General features: G+C 37.5%; 1 protein-coding gene across 2 annotated transcripts in view; it reads left to right on the forward strand.

Moving 5' to 3' along the window:
* Positions 1-3,767: 3,767 nt before the first annotated feature.
* The window catches only part of TNPO3 (transportin 3), a 68,280-nt gene continuing 53,730 nt past the window's right edge, over positions 3,768-18,317 (forward strand). The window contains exon 1 of one of the 2 annotated variants that reach the window (XM_016148669.2): positions 3,768-4,257. In XM_016148669.2, the coding sequence (XP_016004155.1) occupies positions 4,138-4,257 (120 nt within the window). In that variant the 5' untranslated portion in view covers positions 3,768-4,137. The remainder of the gene's footprint in view (positions 4,258-18,317) is intronic. The other variant, XM_016148670.2, reaches the window with a different exon arrangement.

The raw sequence follows: 18,317 nt of genomic DNA on the forward strand, positions 1-18,317 counted from the left end.
TTCCTTCAAGGAACTCTAGGAAGGTTTTGAACAACCCAAACAAGAAGATAATATGTTTAAGGGAAAACTATTGGCCTCTGCCATGCTTCTTCTTAAGAGACAGCTTCTTCCTAAAGAGCAGGGACTTGTCTCACCCTGGTATTTGGAAGATGGAGGAGCAGGGGTCAGGGGACAAGAGAAGAGAATTAAGAAGGATTTTCTGGGGCTGCAATCCATACTTAGTGTGATCTGAAGTTCACCACAAGTCACAAGCACCATCCCATGGCAGATTTAAGCTTTTATGGAAGTTTCCATTGCAGCACTGTATGAAACTGGAGAGGATCTTGTTTATTGAGGTATGACATTCAACCTTTGGGTAAGCTCGCCACTAGTGAGTAAAGGAAACACTCTCACTTTTCTTCTTTCCCTCAGGAATCCGCCCTCTTGCTTAAAGAAAATGTATTCCATTTTCTTGTCGAAGCAAGTGGGGGCCTTTTTTGTTGGGAGTGGAGTTGGGCACATCCAACTTTGCATCAGAATGCAGTGTTCCTAATAGAGCCATCGTACCAAAGGACAAAAATTATAGACATTTTGGTATTGCAAATATTTCTAGTATTCTATTTCAAATTTATTATTCTAACAATTTTTGACTTCTTTGGGGCATTTGATGCTGCTTCAAGATAAGTAATGTGCTCAAATGAGTACATGTGTTCACTATATCATTCTCTCTACTTTTCTGATCTGTCCACAGCACATTCTCCTGGTCTCCACTTTCCCCTCTGGCCACTTCTTTCTAGCCTCTACTTCTGTCGATCCTTCAGGGACCTGATTTGGTCCCTCTTCTCCACTGCTCACCTCAACCATCTCTTTGTCTTTACCCATCATGTATATATATGCTTATGACTTTCAGAGCTGTATCTTTAACCCTGTCCCTGGCTTCATTCTCACACATGCTACTGTCTGTTGGAATTGGCTGTCTCTTAGGTGCCTCAATATTCAACTTATCTAAGATTAAACTCATAATCTTTGCCCCTGCACCCCTCCTCACTACCATAAAAGCTGTTTCTTCTGGGTTCTATATTCAGGAGCATGGTTTCTCTTCCCTCTCCTCAAATTCTACACCTCAAACAATCACTATTCAATTTTTTTTCTAAATTCATCTTAAATATCACCATATACACTGCCAATAGCTCTCTTGAGGTCGCCATCACTCCTCACAAGGATTATCACAACAGTTTCTTATTTCTGTTCTTGCCACCCTCCCACCCGCTAAGGCATTTCGTGTTGCAGCTAGATAGAGCTAAGAGAAAAGTCACTTAAAACATTTACTATGTATCCACTATATATTAGACAATGGCTTGAGGGCACAAAGATGAGTGCGATACTATGTGTTTTTTTGTTGTCATTTTTTTCTAACTGTTGGCCAAACATCAATGTGGTATTTCAAAAATTTCTAATCATAGAACTTTTAAAAACGCTTTACTTGAAATATAATGCACATACCATGAAGATATATTCCTGTTTTCTTCCAAGAATTTTTAGCATATTCACAAAGTTGTGCAACCATTACTACTATCTAATTCTAGAACATTTCATCTCTCCTCTTTTCCCCTTCCCCTGACAACCACTAATTTGTTTTCATTTTCTAGAGATTCGCCTTTTCTAGACATTTCCTATAAATGGAATCATATAATATGTGGCCTTTTTTGTCTGGCTGCTTTCACTTAGCATAATGTTTTCAAGGTTTATTCATATTGTAGTATGTATCAATACTTCATTCCTTTAGTAGTACTATTCTGCTGTATGGATGTACCACATTATGTTTATCCATTCATCAGTTGAAGGCCTTGGGATTGCTACTACTTTTTGGCTATTACGAATAATCCTGGTATAAACATTTACATACAAGTGTTGGTATGGACTTATATTTTCATTTCTCATGGGTATATACCTAGGATTGGAACTGCTGGGTAATGTGGTAACTATGTTTAAACTTTGGAGGGATAATTGCTAGACTGTTTTCTAAAGCACCGACATACAATCCTACTAGGAGTATGTGAAGGTTTCAATTTTTCCATTTCCTTGTCAACATTTATCATCTATCTTTCTTATTTCAGCCATTCTAGTGAGAGTGAAGTCGTATCTCAGTATGGTTTTAATTTGAATTTCTCTGATAACTAATGACGTTAGCATCTTTTCATGTGCATTTACATATGTCCTTTGGAGAAATAGCTATCTTAATCCTTTGTGCATTAAAAAAATTGAATTTTCTTTTTATTGTTGAATTACAAAGGTTCTTTATATATTCTAGACACTAATCCCTTATCAGACATATGACTTGCAAATATTTTCTTTCATTTTGTGGGTTGTCGTTTTTAAGTGTCTTTTGACACACGGAACTTTTGATCAAGTCCAATTTATTTATTTTTCATTTTATTGTTGTGTTTTGGTGCCATATCTAAAAATAATAATAATAATAACTGCCTAATCCAAGGTCATGAAGCTATGTTCCTGTTTTCTTCCAAAAGTTTTACTGCTTACATTTAGGTTTTAGGAATTTTTTTTTTTGTTCGTATGGTACAAGGTAGGTCCAACATCATTCTTTTGCTTGTGGCTATTCACAGAACTTTTTAACTGAATTGAATTGCTTGTTTTTCTTTGCATTAGACTGTAAATTCCATGAGGGCAGACCAAGGTGGTCTTACTAAATTTCCTTTTAATGAACAGATACATTAGGTAACCAAAATATCTAAGTTTTGTTGCTTCTCTGAAATTATACCAACTGTGCAGTAACACTGTTTTCATTGTGATGTTGGCAATTAAAATCCCTTGAGAATAACAATTTTAAAAAAAACAACCCTAAATCACAGGGTAGTAGTTTAATACGCTTTAGAGTGAAACTGATTTAGATTCATATGCTGGCTTTCATTTAAGAATGGTGTAACCTTGGGCAAATTATGTTACTTCTGTAAAATGGGGATTTAGTTGGTATAGTTGTTAAAAGAATGAGATCTTATAACTACAGTGCTTTACACACTGCAAGTGTTCATTAAATAGTAGCATTTTTTATTGCAAAGGAATAACAATAAGAAATGGCTGGGAAATAATTTGACATACTGCTACCTTTTGTCCTAGATTTCTTGGTAGTACGGATTTCAAGATTTCTATTTTCTTTAGTGAATTGAGAGTTGTTAGACCATTGATTTTTTTTATTCAGAAAGAAAGGCATACACAAAAATACAATTCAATGTGAGAATGACCCTAAGGATGTATGCAAATACTCTGGAGTTCAGTTTCCTGAATAGAAATACACTTCTGGGGCCAAGAACTTTGTTGAAAGGGACTGAACAGGAATTCTAGGCATTGTGGGCTTATTTCAATGTGGTACATATTTCAAGTTTGTATAACAGTTATTTGATTACGTGTCTGTCTTCTCCACTAGAGTCAGCATAGAAATTCTGTCATAAGTCATCTTGAGATTGCCAGAACAGAAGAACTCTGATGGTTGAGTTGATGCATTTTGGGGTAGGAAAGGATTCTCTGGAAAGGGAGAAGTCTGAAGGTGAAGAAAGATCTCGGATCCACTGCCAAAGGGAGGAGAACAGCTCAGGTGTGTGACACACGTCGGTCCTAAAGCTCCGGCCGACGCAAGGAACCGAGAGAACCACATGCTACTGCTTCTTTCCGGTCCCTGTCCCTGCAGGGCCACTTCCGGGAGAGGGCGGGGAGGCAGAAGGAGGCGTGCAGAGAAGGCCGTTTGCACTGCACCGGGCGGAAGTGTACAGGAGGTATCGGTGCAGCCGCTTCCGGTCCGGGTTAACGCGGTTTAGATACGCTGCGTGGTTTGTATCGTGCGAGAATAGACTTCTGAGGGTAAGTCAGCCGGTGAAGAGGCGAGCACCGGAATCTGGTTTCAAAAGTCTAGAGTCTAGTGGGAGGATGGGAAAAAAGGCCAGGAACCTGAATACGATCTAACCTCTGTTTCCGAGGGGATAACTTCCACGGGGAACTCCTCTGCCCTGGTAACGGCCAAAGAGGAGATGGCGCCAGTTCGGGAGCGGCTGTGGCCGACACAGTGAGGAAGCGCGAAGGCGGAGCAACGGGAGAAGCCTCGGGAGAAGAGCCAGAGCCGTCGCTGCTGCCACCACCGCCACCACCATGGAAGGGGCAAAGCCGACATTGCAGCTCGTGTACCAGGCAGTGCAGGCACTATACCACGACCCAGATCCTAGCGGAAAGGAGCGCGCCTCGTTTTGGCTTGGGGAGCTGCAGCGTTCGGTGAGAGGCCCAGAGAGGCCGTTCCGCCCTGCGGAGCAAGGGCGGGGTGGGAATTAGGCTCGAGCCTGAGCTTGAGTCTGAGCCTGATCCCGAGCCCGGCGGTTGGCCTCGTGAGGTCCTCCTTGGGGAGGAGCTGTTGCCGCGGGGTGGGGCTGCGAAGCTGCATCTACGCGGCTTTTCGGAAACTACTCGCAGCTGGTCTGTCGCGAACTGGCCCTTTCCCCACCCCGTAGAATCTGATTTGTAGGTCCTATACTTTGTTGTGGCATCAATGTGTGGTTCTCTTTAAGTTTTACTCTTGCAACTTGCTTCTTAGGCCCTGCTATTCCGTTTTATCTTCCTTCAACCAAATTCAATCTCAGTCTTTCTCCATCTTCCACTTAAAGATGTTTTATCTGTCTTCTTTCGGTGTTCAAGTGTTGCGTCCAAGTTGTGTCCAAGACGTAGCCTTACACCTCACTGTTCTTGCTGATTTTTCACTCTAGTTTGAGTTAATCTCGAAACTTCTCAGGTTTCTAGATTCCTATTCACGTAAATTTTCCCCGTGTTTTGGAGTGCAACGTAATGTAAAAAAAAAAAAAAAAAATCAATTCTGGTTTCAGAAGAATCTTTGCAGTTCTCATTTTGCTGCATTTTGGTTCTCTAACCTGGTCTTTTCTGTTCCATGAGCATCATAGATGCCTTGGTAATTCCACGTAACTGTGAGTATCCATTACGGGATTTAATTGCAATTTATACCTCTTTATGCATTCTTTGATTCACGTGTCTTATGCTTCTCTAATTTTCATGCTCATCTTTACTGTGCTTTATTTCTTTATGAGTGTGCTTACTTGATTTCGCTGACTTTACCTTTCTTATTTTTGCATTTTATACACTCAAACATTTAAAAAACATTTGCTCCTCCCTTTTATTTCTTTTTTAAAACTCAATAACTGGTACTTAAAGGTGCTCTGCCCTTTTAAATCAGCTCCTAGGTTGCAAGTGCATAATATTTAAAATTTTGCAACTTTAACTCTGAATAGCACATTAAAAAAAAAATTGGGAACCCAAGTCCTGGATAACCTATGGGAAGATAAAGGAATAAAAATTTCTCAGTAGGCTACACAATAAAATCATTCACATATGGTCTTATTCAATGTTTAGTTTTTGTGATCTGAGAGGTCAGTGACAAGTTCCTGATTTTCATATAGTTTTCAAAGTATAAATAGGCGATATTTGGACATGGTTCCATAGTGTAGTGGTTAGCATGTCTGCTTTACACGCAGAAGGTCCTGGGTTCCCACCTCAGTGGAGCCACCATCCATGGTCTACTGCCATGCCACCCTGAACAAGCCCGAGGTCTGATCTCAGAAGCTAAGCAGGGTCGGGACTGGTTAGTACTTAGATGGGAGACCACCTAGAAAGACCAGGTGCTGTAGGCATAAATAATAATAAATAATAAAAAATAAATAGGGAATATTCTACACCATACCAAAGCTCTTCCTACCAAACCTGCTTATTATGTGTATTTTAAATCAGTGTTTGAGTCCTTACTATGTACCAGCAGCTGTCCTAGGCGTTGGTATATGGAAATGAACCAGACAAAAATCTCTGCTTGCCACACAGGACGTTTGTGATAATTAAATGAGTCAATACCTATAAAGAGCTTAGCAAAGTTTTTGGAAACTTGACTTCAAAATATATTAGTAATTGTTATTTAAACGGTAGTCACTTTTCTCTTATTACTTTTCACTATTCTTTGTTATAACTTTACATCATCGCCATCACCACTGTTTATAATCAGTGTCCCAACAGGAACATATAGCATACTTGAAATAGGATAATTCAAGGAGGGTTTATTTTATAAAGATACTATTTATAAAGATGCAAGTATCATGTGGTACCTAAAGGGATAGTGTGTGTAGCCAAAGGAGGGTTTATTTTATAAAGATACTATTTATAAAGGTGTGAGCATGGCGTGGTTCCTAAAGAGATAATGTGTGTCGCCAGATTGTTAACATCTTTAGAAGAGATACAATAGAGAATGGGTTACTTGAACGCTAAAGAAAACTATGGAGTTGGCCATCTTAAGAGGAGCGGTAGTTTTCTGTCTAAGGGACACAGCCAGCATGAGGCAACTTTGCAAGGAGGAAGCTTAAGGAATAAATATCTTGACCTTCTTCTAACCTCCTCCTGGGATTCCCTATTGCGCAAACCCAACCAGAAACTAGGGGACATAGGAACCTGTTGATGGAGCCCTTATAGCTCAGCATTCTGGGGCAGAAAACATGGTAGAGAGGGTGGAAAAGTGGACCCGGAAAATATCTAGCAACAGCCACATGTCGTTTTTAGGCAACTTCAGCATCTGGATTGACAACTCAGATAACACTTTGGCCCCTTAATTCCTTTACCTCTTTCTCTGAGGCACCTGTTCACAGTCATTTCTTGCATCTTGTCATTACTAAAAAGTCACCAGCCTCTCAAATTACTAACTCAACCACCTGGTCACACAGTCACACCCTGAATCTTGTCATTATTAAAAAGTCACCTAGCTCCTCAAATCGCTAATTCAGACATTCTGCCCTCAAATCACTAATTCAACCAGTTTGCTGGCTAAGAATCTCAAGTAACCTCATATAATAATTTTTATTTTTTGAAGCCTTATATAATTTTAATTATTATTAAAATTAAGTTTAATTTTTAAAAATTTAAGATTTTAACTTTTAAAAACTTTTTTAAAAAGTTCTAAAATGGAAATTTTACAAGAAAAATGCCTAGGATGAAAAAGAGCAATTATGTATAGACTTCTTCTCATGAAAGATGAGGATTTAGGCTTCCTCCATTTCCTCTTCTCTCTTTTTGATATAATTATATCACATTTTTGGTTAAGTCGGTACACATTGTGAACTGTGTAGCATGTATGCCATGGTAATGGTTCCTTTTTTGTGCAACTTTCTGATTGTAAACATTAACTTTTTCCCTTTTTTACATTTGCTTCATTTTCTATATATCTATAGGAATTCATCCCAAACTTTCTGTCAGTAAATATCCTCTTCGTATGATCAAACTGGCAATCTATTTCCTTCTCTGGTGGAAGAAAACCTTTCTTGGGAGCCTTCCATCCCCTTGCTCAAATCCAGTGTGGTTATTCTCCAGGTCTGCTGCACCATTACTCTTCTGAGATCTCTATTTAACTAGGGAATTCCCTTCACCTCTTTCTTGTGTTGTATGCACTGAATCCTGGATCCCATGGTCTATTTCTTGGATTACTCGCTCATTTGATGGGCAGTTGAGAAGGGAACCTTCACCCCTTCTCTCTCATTGTCTTTCTGTGAGTCTTTTTTTCTTGGACCACTTTACCCTGAGAGAAGTCCTCTAGTCCTTTGCCTGGGTATTATAAACTAGACTGCCAGAGGCAGGTGGGAAAATGAGCTAGGGGGCTTTAATTTAATCTCCCATTTTCACTATATGATACTCCTGTCCTTAGTTGAGTGTTGTCCAAGAGTCCGGAGTCCCTCTATTTCAATCTTTCCTAAGTAAATCTGAGTCTTCTGTGATGGTAGGAGGATAGCAGCCTCATCACTCTGAGTCAAGGAGAAAATCTAGACGTCTAACTGCTTATACACTTTGTTTTCTGTTCCTCCTGTGCATCTGTCTTCAGATGTATCTAGTATTTGTAATTTCTTAGCCTAACTGGGATTTTACAGATGTATCAATTTGCCCCTTGGTGGTATTCTCATCACATCCTCCCTCTTAGTCCCCAGGCTTATTTCAGCATTCTCAGACTTGCTGAAACAGTTAACTCTCATCTGTTAGCTTTCTAGTTTCTACAGTTGTGTTAATATCAATCATGTTTCCATTCTCTTTGTTCTTGTGGCTTCCCCCCCACCTCCCCAAACCAGCTTTTTTTTTCTTTAAATCTCTTCACTTTGATTTTAGTGGATTATTGGAAGGGACCTTAGGGCAAACATGTGTTCAAACAGTTCAGTCCTGTTAAACATAAGTCCCTGCATTTGTTTTTAAATTTCGTCAAAATCTTATTCCATTGATTGGCCTCTGCTTTTTCTTTATTAAGTCATGCCATTACTTTATCCAGTTTGGATTCCAATGTGTAACATTCTAGTCATTTTCTTAAATATACCATCAACCTTCACCTCTGATTTGGTAAAACTTCAGCATGGGTATATCCAACCGCGTCTCCTTTCTCTCTGATCTAGGTACTCTGCATCTCATTTTCTGAATTGTCAGGAACCCTGATCTTTTAGTTATCCTATGTCTCACTTGGCATCTTCAGACTCCCTCTTTACTGGGTCCTTCCCACTAGCTTTCAAATAGCTATAGTATCTCCTATAGTAAGCAGATGTTTTTGGGGGATGGAAGGTGGGGAAGGGAATGCCACCTTCGTCCAATTTTGTGATTTCTTTGACTCTTTCGTGCCCCTGTGCTTTTACTGTTATTCTTTCCCAATGCTTTCTTGAAATGAAGAAACTTATCTTTTCAAAACCCAGCCTAAATTCCACTTTCTTCTTTAAGTCTTAACTGATTCTTTTCAACCGAAAGTCATTTCTGCCCCCACTGAACACCTAGAGGACTTTATTTAATTATATTATTTATTTATTTTTCTTTCTGAAAATTTGTTTTGTCTCTTAGTAGACCGTAGGACCCTTTTGTTTGTATAATCTGATATCTGTAGTTGAAGGAATAAACCATGGTTATTAAATAGAAAGAAACAATCAAGATGCCTGACACGGGTTCTTAAAAGTGTTTGTTGAATGAATAGCAGCTTGTAGGCACCTTCAAAGGGACAGTTGGATAACTCAAATTTGTCTTTATGAATTTCATTTATTTTTGCGGCTATTCTCTACCATAGCATGAGTAATTGAAAATAAACAATATTATTCTGCCTCCTGTGTTGGTATTTTCAGTCTTTTCATCTTTTTAAAATTTTTTTTAAAAACAACCTTTATGAGATAAGTTTATATTTGCCCTCATTTTATACTTTGAAAGACTTGGGTATAGAAAGGGAGAGGAACACTTTTTGACTCAAGGCTTTTTCGAAGTAGTCACTAAGTGACATTTTAAACTGAAAATGTGTTTTAGTATAGTAATAAGCATACTGTTTTAATTATCAGTTTAATTTGATAAGGAACAATTTGGTTTGTTTTAAAACCACTTTGAATGAAGAACACACATTTGAAAACTATTATCCTTTCTACTCTCCACCCTGCTCTTTACTAATCTTAGAGTCATTAAGTATAGTTATAGAGACCTGGTGACAGTAGATTTGATAGAAGAGTATAATTTGGATATGAGTTAGCCCATAGTATGGGTTAGCATCTTTTCTCTTTCACTAATATTTGCATACAACAGCCATTTTCTGAAGAATCTGTATTAATTATTCTAAACTTTTTATCCACCAGAAATTCTTGGAAACAACCTATAGCTATGGTTTTGTTTTATTTGATAGGTGGATATTACTGTTATCTTCAAAGTGTTTTAAGAGAAAGGAATGATTTTCAGACAGATCTTAAAGGAAGCCTATCAGTAGACTATTCTAACACCCAGCAGTTTCCTTTGTCTCTCTCCAGTAACCAAAATTAATAGATAATGTAGAAAGAAATGGAAGGAAAGACCATCTTTTTATAGGATGAATGAATTATGGTACTTATTTTTTTCTGAGTTTCTAACTTACAGTATAAAGAGGAGACTACTTTAACAGAATCCAAATTAGAGTTTACTTCAAACATTCTATAGTTCAATCTGGAAACTGAAAAGGAATGGTAAACATGAAAAATGTAAATCAAATAACATCAAATCATGCTTTGATGGACTAAGTTGGCATTGTCACATTTGATTTATCACATATCCTTGGGAATTTTCTTCTAAATATCCAGAACGTCATGGGTCATGGAGTATCAGATTTAAACTTCTTTCCTAGTCATTTTCCTTTTTGGAATTTGATTTTTTAGCCTAGTTTTAAAAGGTAGGGTCTTTTCTTTCTCTAGCAATTGCAGTCATTGGTTTGATTTATTTGAAAATATAGGCTTTTTTTTTTAATGCTTATTCTTTCATTCTCCAGTCAAGTGATCCTTAAAACATAACATACTTTTGAAAGGAAAGCCTTCTATAAAACAGAAAACATTCCTAAACAACTTACATGGATCAGTTCATTGAACATAGGAATACAGTTGACCCTTGAACAATTCAGGGGTTTAGGGGCCCTGACCCATTGCATTTGGAAATCCACATGTAATTTTTGACTCCCCAAAAGCTTAACTACAAATAGCCTACTGTTGACTGGAAGTCTTACCAGTAACAGTCGATTAACACGTATTTTGTGTGTTGTATGTGTTACATACTATATTCTTACAATAAAATAAGCTAGAGAAAATAAAATAAGGAAAATATATTTATAGTATTTACTGAACAGAAACCCATGTATAAGTAGACAGTTCAACCCCATGTTGTTCAAACAGTCAACTGTGCTATATGTCTTACATTGCTAGAAACTACGAGTATGTAAGTAAATGATAAAAACCAAAGACCTTTTTCCCAAAGAGTTTACCAGTCTGGCTGTGTCATCTAATATGATAGCTAGCCATTAGCCAGCTGGCTCTTGTGGCTATTTAAATTCAAATTAATTAAAATTAAATAAAAGTTAAAATCAGGCTGTGGATAGAGTAAATATAGGCATTTTATGTCATTGGTGCATTGGAGCTTGTGAATGAGAATTTGTGACGGTATTTCTGTTGACATGTTAGTATGTTATCTGGCGGCATTTATCCATATATAGATTAGTTTATTTCATGTCTTCCCAGGACTTGGACCAGAGTAGATGATTTGATTCAGGATATGAAATTATCAAGACACTGCTCCATTTTCTAATTATAACACAATTTTCTTCCAAAGCCTTCCAGATATTTCTTCAGCGTTACTTTCTGTTGATTGCACTGATGTTTATGAGGGCAATAGAAAATATATTTAATAGATTTTTGTGGTAAAATATTAATAGCAAAATTTACCATTTTAACCATTTTTAGGTGTACAGTTCAATGACATTAAGTATATGTGCAGCTGTCACCACCACCCCATCTAAAACTTTTTTCATCTCCCCAAACTGAAACTCTGTATCTGTTAATAATTCTCCATTTCCTCCTTTCTCCAGCCCCTGCAATGCCTATTCTACTTTTTGTCTATGAATTTGTGTCCTCTAGGCACCTTATATAAGTAGAATCAGTTATACAATATTTGCCCTTTTGTATCTGGCTTATTTCACTTAGCATAATATTTTCAAGGTTCATTCGTCTCGTAGCATGTGTGAGAATTTTATTTTTTTAAAAAAATTGTGGTAAAACGTAATTTATTATTTTAACCATTTTTAAATGTACATTTCAGGGGCTTTAAAGTACATTCATGTTGTGCAACCATCGCTATCTCCAGACTTCTTTCATCTTCTAAAACGGAGACTCTGTACCCTTTAAACACAGTTAACTCCCCATTTCTCCATACCTCTAGCCCCTAGGAATTGCCATTCTGCTTTCTGTATTTCTGAAATTGAGTAGGTACCTCATTTAAGTGGAATCATACAGTATTTGTTTTTGTGTGTGTTTGTGTGACTGGCTTATTTCACTTAGCATAATATCCTCAAGGTTCATTCATGTGTATCTCGTGTCAGAATTACACCCTTTTATAATGCTGAATAATAATGTATGTGCCACATTTTGTTTATCCATTCATCTGTTAATGAACACATGGGTCACTTTCATATTTTGGCTATTATAAATAATACTATGAACATGGGTGTAAAAATAACGATCCCTGCTTTCCTTTATTTTGAGTATATATCCAGAAGGGGAATTGCTGGATCATATGGTAATTCTGTGTGTGTGTGTTTGTTTTTTTGAGAAATTGCCATACTGTTTTCCAGATTTTATAGAATTTTAAGCTCTGTTGAACTTAAAAAACAAATTTAATTCATGGGAAGTTGAGATTGCTTAGATACTTCTCCTATATTTCTCTAGCTTGTACCCTGGTACAGAAATATTACCAGAGAGTGTTTTACTGCTGTACACGTGAAGCCTTAGGTGGTAATTTTGTAGTGTTTAATATGCAGAACCTTTTAAAAATACTGATTTAATTTTCCTCTTTCTGGTAGAGTTCCCAAAATGAAAATACTATAAAACATGAATTTTATTTCTTTTGATAACAAACTAACATTATAGTTTTTACTCATTTTTTTCTCAAGCCCATAGCACAATTCTTTTCAGTTTTTCTCTGTATTTATTATTTCCTTGTTATATTTTCTGTCTCAGCCATAATGTAATTCCGTTTAAACAGACCCAAAACAGAAAGATGTATATAGTTGAAACTGGACTTGAAAATATACGTTTTTACATAAAGAGATTTTACATGAAGAGTTTTCTAACTCGTCAGTGTATTTTTACAGTACTTTAAGCTAGACACCTCACATTTTTATAAGATTGAAAAACTTGAATCTTCGGCTTGGTTTTAACATGCTGAATAGGTCTGATAATATCCTCATTCTTCTGGTTTATATGAATTGTTATAAATTGCCCAGATAGGCAGGAATGGAGACCAGTGATTAAAGGAAATACATTTTCTATATTTTTGGCTTTCAGGAAGTCCTCACATGGGTTACCCATTTGCTTCAAATGAAATGGTTTCAAACTTAGCTTTTTCTACTTTTAAAGCAGGGCTGCCTGGTGGAATAAGTAAGGCCCACAGGGAGGCTATTATTAAGGGATGAATGCTTCAGTCACTTTCTACCCAAGTGGATTTTATGGACCCAAATTTGTCTTTTTTAGGACCATTCTTCAGGTTAATATTTACATACATAGATGACTGAGAGTTTTAAATTTGGATAGAAATTCTTTATACTTGTCATGAAAAAATTTTGGCAAGATTTCTCAGTACCATTATGTGTAACCAGCGGCTACCAATTTGAGTCAAAATTCATTTGCCAAAGGTCATTACAGCATAGGATTGTTTGAAAACGCTTGTCTCAGAAACACATTTCATCAGAAACTGAGGAGACCACAGTGGGCAATGCTGTCGTTTGGTCTATTAATTTCTTTCATCGAGTTTGTTAGAACAATCATATGGGCACTATAGTCTTCCAAAGTTGTATTGAGTGTTTGAGTATTTATTTCAATAGCTTCTGGTGTTTTAAAGAATTATTTTTAGCCAGGAATCTCTTACCTCTCATCAGGGAAATAACTCCCTTTTAATTTTTCAATTATGATGAAGATGGTTGTGAAAATACAAGTTGGCTGAACTTGTCTCTATAAATGAGCTTTTTTGTTTCCAGAAAAGTTTTACACATATAGGGATAGTCTGTTGGTCTTGGAGCTTGCTAGTGGCTTTATGTTTTTGTTTGTTTACACTCTGCTTTTGGAGATGGGAGTTGTTTCCTCATTACTGCTGTGGTAAAGGAGATGCAGGATGGGGCGAACCCCGTCCATTCTCCCCTCTCCCTCGCCAATGCAGACTTAAGTCCTGTGCCGTTGAGAGAAGGTCCTTGGTTTCTTTCAAGAATGCGAGAGTGAGCCAGAGTTAAAGACAAAAAAAAAAAGTTTATTAGAGAAGGAATAACACTCCATAGACAGAGCATGGTCTCCTCTCATCCTCTCAGTCAGAGAATGAGACCCTGAGTGTTTGGCGAATTGGGTTTATATCTGTTTCTTAGTTTCTATGAAAAATTACTGATAATAAATAGGAGTAAAGAATGGAACGAATAGTTGGGTTTATCTTTAACTTTTGTAAGGTACAGCTTTAAGTCTTTGTTTTTCTGTTTTTCTTTTGTCGCATGGGTAAATAGTTGTTAGTAATCTCCGCAGAAATCTTCCTTTGTTCTGTAGGTTCCCCCACGGTCTGGCTGATCAACCAGGGTCTGAGTGTTGGCAAGTAGCAGGCCTGAATTCCACTTGCTTTAATATTTAGTTAATTCATGTAGTTCTCATGCCTCTTTCCTATATTATTCCCCCCTCAGAGATTTTATTCCCTTATTCTTAAAGGGATGTTGAGGGACGAAGATCTGTCTTTAACTTCTTTTGTAGCTACAGCTGCGATAGGGTCTGTTGGGAATAAAAATCTCTGGAAGTCTGTTCTAGGGGCCCTAGAGGTTGAGACTGTGGGGTTGTTTGAGTAATAGGAAGCTATTGGAAGCCTTACATGACCATAATCTTTATGTGGAAATTGCTGTTGCCTTTCTGATTAACTCAACAGTAGGAAGTTGCCCTCCTGTCTCAAAGGTATTAGCTAAGTTTTATTTCATCATGATTTCTGTATTTCAGGCCATCTTGCAAAACAAGTTATTTAGAAAATATCATTTTTAGGCACCGATGGTTATCTTATGAGCTCCATAGCTTATATTTTTCTTAGTATCACTTCAAGCCATTTTCTCTTCCTGGTATCTATAAAGGAACCATGAGAAAGTAAATTGTGACAGATCTAGCAATTTGTAAAATTTTTATAAAGGATTAGATACAGAAACTGATGATAGTTGACCAGTTTTTAAAAAATCACTCTATTTCAGGTAAATTGTTATTTACCTGTCTTAAGCAAATGATTTTTTTTCTCTTGATTTGAGAAATTTGGGTTTTCTAGATTTATACCACATTGTTACAGGGCATAATCTAAAACAGTGTGTTGTTTTACTGATAGTGTTTTCTTTTCACTCTGTACTCTGACCTAGTTTCCCTTCCTAAAATATACTGTAAATATTTGAAAGTAATAAATATATTGCTTAGAAAAGTACAGCAACCTGACACTTAATGTTACTTTTCAAATCTTATTGAAATATTTGTGTTTTGAGAACTTCATTTTCTGTTTTCCAGAGCTCTTCTGTTCTCTGTTAAGTATTAAGTAATTCTGCTTAATTTGAGGAGTTTTTGTGTAGGATTAACTAGCAACCCTAATCTGCTTCTAATTCTTGGCAATTAATGAATTGTTAGGAGCTCCTATTTGGGTGTGTGCTTGCATTGTTGAGGGCCTGCTCAGGGATTTTGGTTGATTCGGCACTTTTAACTGGGTGTAGAAGTGAGTCTTGGAGCAACAATACACCATAAAAGGAAAAAAAGGGGCGAGTACTTTTAGGATCTGCTGTGAAGTATAATGAAAGACTTAGAGTATGTTAGTGAAAGGATCGCTGGGCCATAGCCTGCTTCATATTCATCACATTGATATAAAGGCCTGTTCTGCTACTGCTTTGTGAAATGGGAGATTGGAATTAGATGCTTAAATGGAAAATGTTCTCTTGTTGCAGCCTCTTTGAAATGTGCTGTTAGTGGGAGCTGCAGCTTCCTCCTGCTGACTGAGCCCCAGGCTTCGGTTGAGATGGTCCTTTCAGAAATGTGGAGCTTAGTCCAAGCCTGGATTTCAGTGGGTAGCACCTGGCATCTGAGGCTAGAAAGTCCTATGAAGTTTAAGTGCTTTATTCTCTCCTTGTAAAGACCCCCTTTTCTTCCTTCTCTTCCTTTTTTCCTGCATCTTAGCAGAGGGGAGAAAAAGTGAGCACTATACTGTAGTGCCTAGAGTATCAGGATTTGGTTGTATTTTCATTATGATTCAGTGACCAAAACAAAATAACTTGGTTTGGGATGCCAACAGTTTTTAAACCTTTCTGGAATTCAAGCTACAGTCATAATTCGTGACCCTGTAACGTATAGTACTGACAGTATCATCCCGAGTAATTTTTCATTGATAGTTTACTTAGTAGCTTGTGTGATATTCAAGTTTGCCAAGTTTCTTTAGCGTCATTTCGATCTTTTGTTATTATTGTAAAATAGAAATATTTGAAAAGAGGCACATTTGACCAGTGGGTGAGGCAGCATCAAGACAAATAGATCCCTTGGAGTGAGAAGACATCTCTTTCACTTTAGTCCTACTTGTTACTTTTGCACAAGAAGCAATTTGGGATTTTTCTAAGTCCCATTCTTCATAGAATTGTCCAAGGAAATTAATATAGTAGCCACCTATATTTTCATTTAGTTAAAAAAACACACACACACCACATAATAATAGGCTTTAGAGGGTGCAAGTTTTATTTTTGGTTTACTTGCCTCCAGCTAAGTGCTGGTTTGTTTGTTTGTTTTTTTCTTTTTCAGAAATACTGGTATTTTTTTTTTTAATGGTGACATTGGTTAATGAAATCCACTAAGTTTCAGCTATGCATTTTAACAGTAAGGCATATATATATTTACACTATGTGTTCACCTCCCATAGATTTCTTTCTGTCCCCACATGGTAATGTTTTCAAGTAAGTTCGTTCCAGAAAAGACTCCCCTTCGCTGAAATTTTTCTGAAATTTTTAAATCTTCAGATTTTAGCTAGGAAAATATTGAGCTTCTCATTGCTAAAATAAAATGTATTTAAAACAAAACCAAAAAAGGCTCCATCTGTGTAAGGCAAATTAAGTTGTACAAATGAGGATTCTGAATGAAAATTGTCTCATCTTCTCAGGGACTTGTTTTCTTTATCTGTAGAGAACTGATTTGCTTGTTCTCTGTTGCCCTTTCTCTAAACATTTTAGATTCTAGTCTTAAAGCTGACTCCCAGTTCATTAAGTATCTGAACTACCTAGTAAAAAGATGGGCTTCATGTTTGGGAACACACAGACTTAGGAGATATGGTATCTTGTCATTTTGCTTTATATTTAATAATATATACTATATTTTTTATTTCATTTTTTAAAATATATACTTTAAGTACCTCTTATAGCCAAAGACTTTGAGCCGCAGAGATAATTGAGGTTCTTTATTTTTGAAGAATTTACAGTTTATTAGAAAAGATGAACAGAGGTCCAAGTAATTACAACAGAAAGTTGTAAAATTGAACTGTTACAAGTCAAGGATACGTAGGTAGTAATGTAAAAGAATTCCTGTGTCCAATATTTTCTCCTGATTTCTAGCTTTCAGGAGTTTGAGTATGATGCGTTTAGTATGTTTGATTATTTGTTAGCGTGAGAGCGTGGGGGCAGGAATGTTCTCTGTTGCCCTGGTCTGCCATCGTCCTCAGCGGTTCCATCGTCCACTGTTCTCACTGGTGGAGCTTTCTGAGTGATCCTGTCCTCCTCTCCAGCATTCACGTTCTACCTTGCATCAGGCAGGTCTTGTACAGGATAAATTTTTTTTTGCCCTTTCCTCAGTGATAGAGCTCTGATAACATTGGTATAGTAGCATGGGCTCAAGACTGTTTTATGCCCTATCCTGTAGAGCAGGAGTTCCAGGCCACAGACCAGTATCTGCATGGTCTGTTAGTAACCAGGCCGCACGGCACAGCAGGAAGTGAGTGTGAGGGGGCAGGGAGTGGGACAAGCTTCATCTGTATTTGGAGCCGCTCTCCAGCACTAGCATCACCGCTTAGGCTCCACCTTGGGTCATCGGGTACTGGTCCTGGGTGCCCAGAAGGTTGGCAGGGGGACCACTGTGTAGGGAAACAGATTTTTCTTGTACCTTTACTACAACAGCAGTGGGTCTTAACCTGTGCCTTGGGGATAACATGATTTGCTGCCCCTCCCACACAGTTTTGTTCAGCACAAGAAAGGAAGGGTACAGTCAGCTTTTTTGCACCTTTCCTGCAGCCCAGGGTGATCCTCTCCAGGAGTGAACCACCACCAAAGGAGGTTTTCTCTAGTCTCCCGTCCCACCCCCAGTCCCCCCCCCCCCCCCCAAGTATCTGGTTGAGGTCTGTGGAAAAGAGCCTGATTGGGAAGTGGTCGTGAAGTCCTCTTGTGTCTGAGTCCCAGGGGTTTTATATGCTCATGCTAGTCCACAATTAGTCTTTATAAAGTTGTTACCATTCTAGCTGAATTTTTATTACCTGGTTGTCTTGTGTCTTGCATCTTTTCTTCCTTTGTTCTGCCACAGATGAGATTTCAGTCCACTTGGATGCCCTGGGACCTCCACTTTCTGATGCATTTAAAAAAAGTTATTTTGTAGCTTCCTTATTGTTACCTTGAAAGCAGCATGATATATTTGATTTTGTTAACTTGTTCTTTCCAACTTTCTACATCTTAGGTGGATGTACAACTCTTCTCAGGTAGTTTCATTCATATATTTTAA

The sequence above is a fragment of the Rousettus aegyptiacus genome, unplaced genomic scaffold (assembly GCF_014176215.1).
Source record: "Rousettus aegyptiacus isolate mRouAeg1 unplaced genomic scaffold, mRouAeg1.p scaffold_m13_p_13, whole genome shotgun sequence".
NCBI classification, from domain to species: Eukaryota; Metazoa; Chordata; class Mammalia; order Chiroptera; family Pteropodidae; genus Rousettus; species Rousettus aegyptiacus.